The sequence below is a fragment of the Syngnathus acus genome, chromosome 5, assembly GCF_901709675.1.
Source record: "Syngnathus acus chromosome 5, fSynAcu1.2, whole genome shotgun sequence".
Taxonomy (NCBI): domain Eukaryota; kingdom Metazoa; phylum Chordata; class Actinopteri; order Syngnathiformes; family Syngnathidae; genus Syngnathus; species Syngnathus acus.
The window spans coordinates 5260301-5270860 of record NC_051091.1 but is presented as its reverse complement, the minus strand read 5'-3'; the positions used below and the strand labels follow the sequence as shown (position 1 = coordinate 5270860).

Below are 10560 nucleotides of genomic sequence, written 5' to 3'. Positions count from 1 at the left end.
CTGCTCACCTGGTTTCTCAAAAGACAATATATTCTAAGACAGTGTTTCCCAACCAGTGTGCGTGCCATGAGAGATGTTCAGCTGTGCCGTGGGAAATTGGCCAACATTAAATACCGAGCGCATTGTAAACAGGATCGCCAAACCACAGGTCAGTTGCAAGGCCTGGTCAGCCACTTGCTAATCGTGCATAAGTGGCAAATCGGAGAATCTTGAGATTTCATGTTGTGGCATCGGCACATACTCAGTTTATGTGTGTGTTGCTGTTAATGTTGGCTCGTGAGTGAACGATCCGTTCAAAAGAACGATTCTTTTTTCCCAGTGAACGAGAGTGAACGAATCACTTCCTAAAGTGATATATATATTATTGTTTTCAAATAAACATTTATGTTAAAACTTGTCTGGTGTTTTATTCCTTGTTTTTTATTCGCCAATTAAAACATAAAAATCAGACATTTGGTTAGCTGCTTTATATGACAATATGTGTAGGTACACCTCATGGACACTTCAATAGGTACACTACACGAGGTAAAAAAAAAAGAACAAATAAAGGGTTAATTGCACAATAAAAGCATATCTGTATACAGTCTCACACCTGGGATCGAACCAAGTTCTTACAGAGCAAGAGCCGGTGTTATTATCCAGTCAGCTATTTCGACCTGGAATCCTGTGGTCGTCTGCACTGTCTTGTACTAGTGATGTGCATTCCAGTTAAGTGAACTGAAGCTTTAGAATCGGTTCACTCAAAATATTTGTTCAAAAGAATCGTTCACCGATTCGTTCACTACACTTTCTTATTTATTTATTCTTTTTACATGTTGGAATGCGGCCCCGAGGACTAGAGCTTGACACCTGTGACCTTTGACCATGATATTTCCCTAATAAAGTGGCATGTTATTAGGTACACTTGAAAGTGGCGGTGTACCTAATGGAGTGTCCGTGTGATTCCCTCGTTAAGTGCACCTGCGTGAAAACTTTTAGCTCCTGCGGAACATGAAAGGAGCTAAAACTTTTCACGCAGGTGCACTTAACGAGGGACTCTTGGAAAACATGTTGGAATGCGGCCCCGAGGACTAAAGCTTGACACCTGTGACCTTTGACCATGATATTTCCCTAATAAAGTGGCCCGTTATTAGGTACACTTGAAAATGGCGGTGTACCTAATGGAGTGTCCGTGTGATTCCCTCGTTAAGTGCACCTGCGTGAAAAGTTTTAGCTCCTGCGGAACGTGAAAGCAGCTAAAACTTTTCACGCAGGTGCGCTTAACGAGGGTCACTTGGAAAACATGTTGGAACGCGGCCCAGAGGACTAGAGCTTGACACCTGTGACCTTTGACCATGATATTTCCCTAATAAAGTGGCCTGTTATTAGGTACACTTGAAAATGGCGGTGTACCTAATGGAGTGTCCGTGTGATTCCCTCGTTAAGTGCACCTGCGTGAAAACTTTTAGCTCCTGCGGAACGTGAAAGGAGCTAAAACTTTTCACGCAGGTGCACTTAACGAGGGAATCTTGGAAAACATGTTGGAATGCGGCCCCAAGGACTAGAGCTTGACACCTGTGACCTTTGCGGTAAAAAAAAAAAAAAGAATAAATAAATAAATAAGAAAGTGTAGTGAACGATTCGGTGAATGATTCTTTTGAACAAATATTTTGAGTGAACCGATTCTAAAGATTCAGTTCACCCAACTGGAATGCACATCACTAGTAGAAAACAGTGCAGACGACTGCAGCCTTGCAGGTAAAAATAGTCGACTGGATAATGACACGGGCTCTTGCTCGGTAAGAACTTGGTTCGATCCCAGGTGTGGGAATATATATAGATATGCTTTTATTGCGCAATTAACCCTTTATTTATTTGTTCTTTTTTTTTTTTTTTTACCTCGTGTAGTGTACCTTTTGAAGTATCCATGAGGTGTACCTACACATATTGTCATATAAAGCAGTTAACCAAATGTCTGATTTTTATGTTTTAATTCATGCACTAAAGTTAGCCGTTAGCTTAGAGAAAACGTGCATAAAATAAGTGGTGTTTCAGTGAGTGGTTCTTTCTTTCCTTGGCAAATCGTAAATCGACATTCTGGCTTACATAGTTCACGCCAGGAGACGCAACACATTCACTGACTTATCCGTTGATGCACGGGAAGGCAGTTCACCCATTAGCGCGTTCGCAAACGGGAAAGTCAGGATTCGTTCCCTCGCTGATCCGTTCTCGCGATGAACTGGAAATGCAAATCACTGACTCGTTCACTCACAGATTTCGTTCAGTTGGGAACGGGAAAAGCAATTCACGACTCGTTCGTAAACAGGAAGTTACGTCATTTTCTTCTTCGTTTTGATTTACGGCGTGGTGGCACCAGCTTCAATGCGCATTACCGACACCTACTGGTTGAAGTCATATGAACTGAAAAAAGAACGAATCATTTTAGGAAGTGATTCGTTCACGAACCCTAACCCTTGTATTTATATTCGCCAATCAAAATATAAAAATCTGACATTTGGTTCACTGCTTTATATGACAATATGACAATATGTATATATATATATATATATATATATATATATATATATATATATATATATATATATATACACTTTCATTTACAAAAGAAATACAATTTAAAGAATATTTACTATTTATTTTCATTCAATTATTCGACTCTCCATACATATATAGGAATAGAACTTTACGTCTTTTGTTGTAATATAACTGATTTTAATATAGAAGCTGGTGTAACACTTAACAGCTTTTTGTTGGTGGTGTGCCTCGAGATTTTTTCCAATGAAAAGGTGTGCCGTGAATGAAAAAAGGTTGGGAAACACTGTTCTAAGAAATGCAGCAGTCACTACAAAAAAAAAAGTTTTATTGGCCACAGGAGCTGACACAACAAAGATCACAAGCGGATGCAAAACTATACAAATTGAAGAGCAACTTCTGCACCTCTAAATGATGTAGCATTCCTAATCAACATTTCAAAACACATTTGCCTCATGAAATGCCAGAAATACATCAATCGTATATTCTTGCATGACAGTATGACACAGCACAAACTCTACAGAAGAAGAAATGCTTCTGCATGTGTGGATGTTGGAAGCAGTTCATTCTATTTACAAAAGAGAATCAGATGCGGAAAGGTGTCCAACCACTGCAGAACCAAATCAGATTTGATTCCTCATGCGCTCCGTCTTCCCACGAGTGGGGCCTTTGAGAGCCGGAGCTGGAGTGATTAGCTTATTAGCATTTTAGCTGTAAACATTCCCATCAGAAGCGCTTGTGGGCGCCCGTCTTGTTTCATTGTCACTGCAGGCCAGCTGGTTGTTGATGAAAGCATCATTTGGAAGAGTCCACTTCTGGATTGTCACGTCTCCTCACTCAGTTCGGAGTCAAGTTGGAGGCAAGCAAGGGTCCAAGGGAGAGGGGAAAAGTTCCGCCAAAGAAAGTCTGGATGACGGGTTTTTTTGTTGTCCGCCGGAATTTTCCACTTGTTGGCTTTCTGCAGAGAAATAAAGAGACGGGTGACTTACTTACTTTTGATTTTGTAAAACAAGAGAAATGTAACATGGGAGAGAAAATATTTTTGGTTCTCTACTTTAATTTTCAATGTTAGTTTCATCTTCTATATTACTTTTCATTTAGTTTTTCTAATTTAAATATTTGTCATGATTTTTTTTCATATTATACAATGTGTCAGAAAGGTTATATACTGACATGCTGTTGCAGTTTTATAAATAAACATTTGACATTTTTAAAAACTTAGTAAATATAAGCCGTTTTGGAATTCTTAGATTTTGGGTTTTCAGCTTCAATACTTCTGTGTGTTTTCAAATATTTGACCAATATTTAATCGAGTGATGTGGACATACCTAACCCTAACCCCCCCCCAAAAAAATATGCCTACATATCAAACAAGCGCCATGCATCGCCATCCCTGCAGCTGCATGCACACAGTCTCAGGCCCACACTCCTGGATAGGAGTAGTCAACATTCAACTCACAAATTTCCCATTTTGAATCAGTCTAAAAATAAAGACCACTATCACAAACCACAAGTTGTGCATGAAGCGTTTTAAAAATGAGCCACAGCTGCTCTCAGATCAGTGAAGAGTAGCAGCTAAAGATTTATGATGAACCCAAGAGCGTCCCACAGCTCGGGCCAAAATGTATGCTACACACGTGCCCACACACACGCACACACACACACACACACACGCACACACACAAAACATGGACATGTGAAGCTTGGAAAATGGGATGTTTGTTTGTGAACGGAAAAAAAAACTGCTGTCCCCTTTCTGCATAGACTGTAATCAAAATGCTCTTCTATCTTCTCTGTGTTTATGTGTGTGCGTGTCCTAAACTTATGAATCAAGTTAATTATAGCGAGGCATGCACACTCAACGTGAAAACGCATGCTATCATTTTGCCCATCATGATGAAGCCATGTTGTCTTTTCTTTCTTTGACGAGTGACAAAGACGTCTAGAAATATGATGCAATTACTCAAAACACAATACAAAATAATTGAGTACAGATTTTGAAAGCAACAATACATTCACTTTTTTGAATGCAAAATTCCCTTTCAAACTAAATTAAATTCGAGAATACTAATAATAATAATTTCCTAGGAACGTTGCAGGCGTAAAAATCAAAATAAAGTGTTGCATAATAATATTTATTTACATCCTGCCTTGTGATTTTTTTGTTGATTATAATTGTGAGATTATTATTGTGAGATTATTGTATATAAATTATTATTAGTCATAGCTAACTCAAGTATCAGAATTTTTTATAGTTCAGATGTCTGTACGAAACCATTAGTGCTTCTCATTAAGCGTCTCAAGAAACAGCTTTCAGTTTCAAAAAGGTCGCTGACCCCTGCATTGGGGTCATATATTTTCCCCCATTAGCATTCTCTTCCTTCACAGATTGGCTGAGAGACATCACATGCTTCTACTGCCTCATAGTGGGCCACAAGGTGTCCATTTCAGGGCAACCACTTGAAGAGACCTTTAAGGCTTTTTTTAAACGGTTTAAAAATCATTTTTAAATGGAGCTTTACTTTAACAAAGAACAACTAATGGGAGAAATGTAGAAAATGGGCAATAATATAACTTTACTCGCATTCTAGTATAGCAGTTGAGATTTTCCAAAATGCCGCATATTTTCTCTTCCATTCATCAAGTCAGCTCAACAATGGTGTGAGCCACATCTGTTCTTGACACATGTGCTCCGAGGTCAAGACGAGATGCTTTGGCCCGTAGCGGCCCGCGATGTTGCGACGTGGTCTCCGAAGGCCGAGCTGATGAGAACAAGCAGAGCCGGCAAAGTGGACGGTAATAACTAACGCGTTGCGTTCAAGGACGCTCGGCTTCGGCTTTCCACGCACGCCGCTGAGGCCCTTTGAGATTTCATAATAACTGCGAGAGCACCTGCAGTGAGCACACGCTTGCTCGTTTGTGTCTGGATATTGTCATGTGCGCTCACCGGCCTTTGGTATGAGCTGGGGTACTTTTCTCATATTGAAACTTCAGAGAATGTGATTTTTTTTTGGGGGGGGGGTTCAGTCAATGATACCGAGATGTATTTTCATTGACATTGCTGATGAAAGTAAAACATAAAATGATCTCTGTTCAGATGACACACACACACACACACACACACACACACACATTGGTGCACCACTAATGAAATCTGACAACAAATACACACAAGCTCACATGCACGCATGACCCTCACCCGAGTCCGCACACCTTCCAAATAGCTCACAAGTGTTTCCAATCTAAAGGTTCCTGCTTGTCTGGGCCCCGAGCGCTGCCGCCTGATTGCACGACACTGGATACAACACGCAACATGCAACGTACTCTATCGAGTACCACGAGGGCAGCGAGGGGCATCTTTTGGATTCATGTGCTTTACCTGCACAACAATCAAGTGTCCAAAAAAGAAATTTGAAGATGATCTAGTGCAACACTCCTGACAATAGAATAATAATTAAATGCTTTCTTTCTGGGATTATCAACTTTTATTGAGATGTTGAATTTCAGACTCTTGAGACAGATTATTCGGTTTCATTTTGTTCCATTGTTTTAAGAATCAATACAGATGTGATCGTTTTGGTTTAAAATCGCCAATAAAAATATTTAAACAGGCAGAAAAAAATTGGGGTTTACTCATAAAGACCCAGAAGTTTTGTTATTCTTTCTTCGTTGCATTATCAATGTTATGAAATACTTAGTGCATATCTAAAAATTAAAAGGGTTTCATAATAATCATTTCATTTCAATAGTGTACGCCGTTATGGTAATTGACGATTAAACAAAAGCTACATGTTTTAGAGCTAAATTTTAATTGACAATTTCAAATGATGTGTCGATCAATTTTTGATCTGGTTTTGATTAAGATAAATGAAGACACACAGAACTAATGTTTTGGTTGGGTTCCGTATACGTTTACATGCGTGTCACACAAATACTCTTTTCGAAGATAAAGTCTGCGCTTTGAAAGCTTAACTTAATCAAACAAGAATACGTAAATGCATGTGTGCGACTTGTTTGTGCCTGATTGTCTCGCCCAAACAGAATCAATGTAAATATAACTGTTTCCTTCCTGCCTCGTTATTTATTTGTTGAGCTCAAAGGCAAATGTTGGCGTGCCAAAGCGGTTGTGTGCTATAGACGTAAACATGCGGCGGGCCTGTACACTGATGTCATACAGGATTTGTGTGTGTGTGTGTGTGTGTGTGTTTGTACCTGAGGGTTAGCAGTGGAGCGTCTTCCAGCAACAGCCATAAGTGTGGGACAGATAAGAGGGGAACAGTGGAAGTGAATTTGGAAGGGGTGCAGATTGATGGACGACGTGAGACATTAGACAATAAGATTTAAATAAGAAATGTAGAATAAGAGATTGAGAGAGAGAGAGAGAGAGAGAGAGAGAGAGAGAGAGAGAGAGAGAGAGAGAGAGAGAGAGAGAGAGAGAGGGAAACGTGAGTGAGGGGGTCCTAGTGGCTGGCGGACATGGCCCAGGCGCCCTCCATCCTCCAGACGGAGAATGCGTAGCTCAGCCTCTCGTGGGCCAGGTAGTTGCAGCTGGCCAGTTTAGCGTCCATCTCGTCGCTCTGCAGCACCTGGTACAAGAAGTCGATGTAGCGCGACGCCAGTTTCAGGATTTGGATCTTGCTCAGCTTGTCCGAAGGGAGCGTCGGAATGATCTTGCGTAGCGAGGCGAAGGCGTCGTTGAGGGACTGGGTGCGCTGGCGCTCCCGCACGTTGGCGATCACCCGCTGGGAGTGGAGGTCCTCGAAGGGCTGGTCGGGCCGCGGGCCTAGCGAGGCAGGGGCCAGGCTCACCACGGTCGAGGGACTCTTCTTCACCCTCTTGGGCCCGGACGGCAGGAGGCCGGTGGGACTGCCGGCGACGCTGTCCTCCGTCTGAGCCAGATTGTCTTTCTTGGGATGAGGGGATCGTTTTCGGTGACCCGACTGCTGGCTCTTCTTGGAGCCTCTTTCCAGTTCTTCTTCGCTGGCCCCTAGACCTCCTTCGGGGGAGTTAGTGCAGGACACCTCTTCTCTCATCTTCCACCTTCCAAAAACCTTCAAAAGGTTCTGTCTTCTCTCTTTTGCCTTTCAAATACCTGTAAAAAAAAAAAAAAAATTCTTGTCCTACAACTTTATGTCCATCGGTGGCCGTTCTCGAATTCCCGCTCGTTCAACTTTCGCTTTCCCGTCACAACCTGGCAGACGGAATAACAACAAACCATCTGACAGGCCACCCCACCGTCGCCCTTTTTATAACCAAACGCTGACTTGGGCCCTGTGGGCATGTTTCATTGGTTGCGCACACTTGCAGGGGACGTGGTCAGGGCAGGGGAGCAGGAAGTGCGCGTCGGCTGGGCGGGCGATGAGAAGACGGGGGTAAGTGGTCCTCTCGGCCAATCACAAGTCCCCGACTTCATGTTGCAGCGATGACGGAGGCTTTATGGTTTCCAGATTGGGTCCACATGCACACTCTCGTTTCATTCACTACCACAAAAAAAGTCAACTGGAGGGAAAACATCAAAGGCAACATTGAGAGGAAATCGCATTCTTGAGAATTTGAAAAAAAGAAACAGTTGAAAAAAGCACGACGCAAAAGCTTCAAGTTAGAATCTCAAGAAGTCAAGATTTTTCCGACTTTAACTCGGATGTTTTTCAGACTTTGCCAATCAATTTGTTAAATTGTTGAAAACAATCCTGACTCCCATAAAACCTCCAGCACCTGACCAATACTTGTTTCACTGATGACCCAACGCCTCAGCTGTGCTGCTCAGTGACAGAACAACCTTTGACCCCGCCGTGGCCCAATGACCTGAGACTGCAGAGGTGAGAGAGCACCTAATTGTGCTATCCATGTCCTCGGGCTCAAGTCAACACATGTTTCTTTTCCTCCATTTGGCAACCCAAAACAATGTGTATCTGGAGACAGTGGGCTGCTTCACTCCATGACAACATGTAATGACAGCACAGTGGAGCATTTGCAGTCAAATGACCCTGGGTTCGATTCTCGCCTCTGGTTTGCATCAGCTGTGATAGGATGGATGGATGGATGGATGGATGGATGGATGGATGGATGGATGGATGGATGGATGGATGGATGGATGGATGGATGGATGGATGGCGGGCGGACAGGCGGGCGGGCGGGCAGGCGGACGGAATCATAAATGTCTAAATTTTAGACATTCATTTTTAGACTAAAAATAGTCTGGAAGATGATGATGAAGAAGCAGGAGAAGAAGAGGAAGAAAAAGAGGAAACCTGCGCTAGACTAAGACTGCAGTAACTGAAGCCCGATTTAGTGAGGGAACACTACTATACTTGCAATCATTTCCATTCATTCCAGTTCATTCCCGTAAACTGCCATTTGAAAATTCCCAGAAATTTTGCAACCGTACATAACAAAGTTTTTGCGTCACGAGCAAAGTGACTAACCTGGAATGACTCATGCATCGATTTCAACACCTTCACCATCCGCCATGTATGTGTTTCCTGAACTGAGCCGACGTGACCTCAGAGACTCCTGAGCAAAACGGGTTCAAAGTGGACCTCGGGAGTGTGAGCGTGATTGCGTGTGAGCATCTTTGATGAGCCCCATGATTGCACCGGTTTACATTTCATTCAACGGAAAGTGGCTCGCCCCCCCATTTGGGTTCAATCAACTTGAAACTCACGCGGTCTTCAAAAGTAGAGAGACAGTGAACTATGTTACAAAACAGGCCAGGTCCACTCTCGGATTAACTGGCTTTAGATTTGGCTTTATTGGGAGACCTGCTGGAGACAGCGGCGGCACCGGAAAGCTATTGTTGCCGCCGCTTACCTTTTTAGCAAAAGCGTGGCGTCGTGCCAACGTGATGGAAAACATGAGTGAACAAAAGCGAGGGGGCCGAGCAGGAATGTCGCAGATTCGCGGGAAGAGAAGGAGAAAACGGGGAAAGAAAGGCAAGTTGGGGGTGCAGGGCGGGTAGGGTGGGGGGCGGGGGGTGAGGCTGTCCAAACAGAACCAGATGCAGGAGTGTGGAGGCCCGTTTGATCTTGGTCCTCATCGTCTGATTGATGTTGCACATTTCATTTTCTTGTCAGAGCCTTGACATAATGTTTCACTAAACACTTGGGCCCTGCTTTTGTCTTTGTTTTATTTCCACAGTGGTCATAATTAACCCTTTCTGTGGCTGAGAATAGATCACAGGTATATTGATATATATCAGTGTATATGTAGGCTTCCACACGCACACAGGGGGGGCTTAGGTATCAAAGAAGACCGAGATATGCATTGTCTGTCGGGCTCTCTCCGCCATATGGTTTGCTCTGAAATGAAATACGGCCACGGTGAAGCGTTTGAAGAGCTCCGGGGAAATAAAAAAGAAAAAACGGTTTTCTTTAAGTTCATAATGCCGTCAATTCAATTACCATCATATGGAGAAAGGTCGGAGAGCTGCGGAGAGAAGGTGTACAAGACTGTGACCAATCCTAAGTGATGTGTTTGGAAACCCGCGCGGTCTCAAGCAAAAGGAACCGATACTAAAATTCCCCCCTCGACTTCACGCTGGGAGTCTTCGCCCTCTCGGCTGCTGTTATTGATGTTTGCGCACACGCGCGCCCTCCTCTCCCCCCTCTCAGCCACACACCCATCCTTCCATGGCTCCATCCCTCCTGAGGAGCCGATAGTGGCACAAAGGCGCACATCTGGGACCCATTTCCCCCCTGGAGAAGCCCTTCCTGTGGGGTATCCACTTAGAGTGGCTGGGGAGGAGGATGGCGGCCGGGGGGAGGCTGAGGGTGCAGTGGAGGTGGGGGAGGTTGGGAGGGTGAAAACTAATAATGAGGACGGGAGGTGTGGATGATAAGCAGGTTGAGTCAACGCTATGTGGCTGAAGACAAAACGGTCCAGCGTTCATCAAATTAGTTGCATTTTCGGTGCCTTGTCGACAACACTCTCGACTCTTTTCATGTTACAGTCCACGTGCAAATTATATTTTATAATTAGATATATATTATTATTTGATGTTTTAATCTAAGTGTTAAAATTAATTAACAA

At 43.3% G+C, this 10560-nt stretch overlaps 1 protein-coding gene across 1 annotated transcript; it reads right to left on the bottom strand.

Annotated features, from left to right (window-relative positions):
* Positions 1-2839: 2839 nt before the first annotated feature.
* LOC119123036 (twist-related protein 2-like) lies at positions 2840-8614 on the bottom strand. The gene is made up of 2 exons (XM_037251814.1): positions 6745-8614; positions 2840-3490 (listed from the first exon to the last, which is right to left on the bottom strand). Exon 1 carries the CDS (start codon positions 7563-7565, stop codon positions 6993-6995), a length of 573 nt encoding a protein of 190 aa, XP_037107709.1. The 5' UTR covers positions 7566-8614; the 3' UTR covers positions 2840-3490; positions 6745-6992.
* Between the last annotated feature and the right edge of the window lie 1946 nt (positions 8615-10560).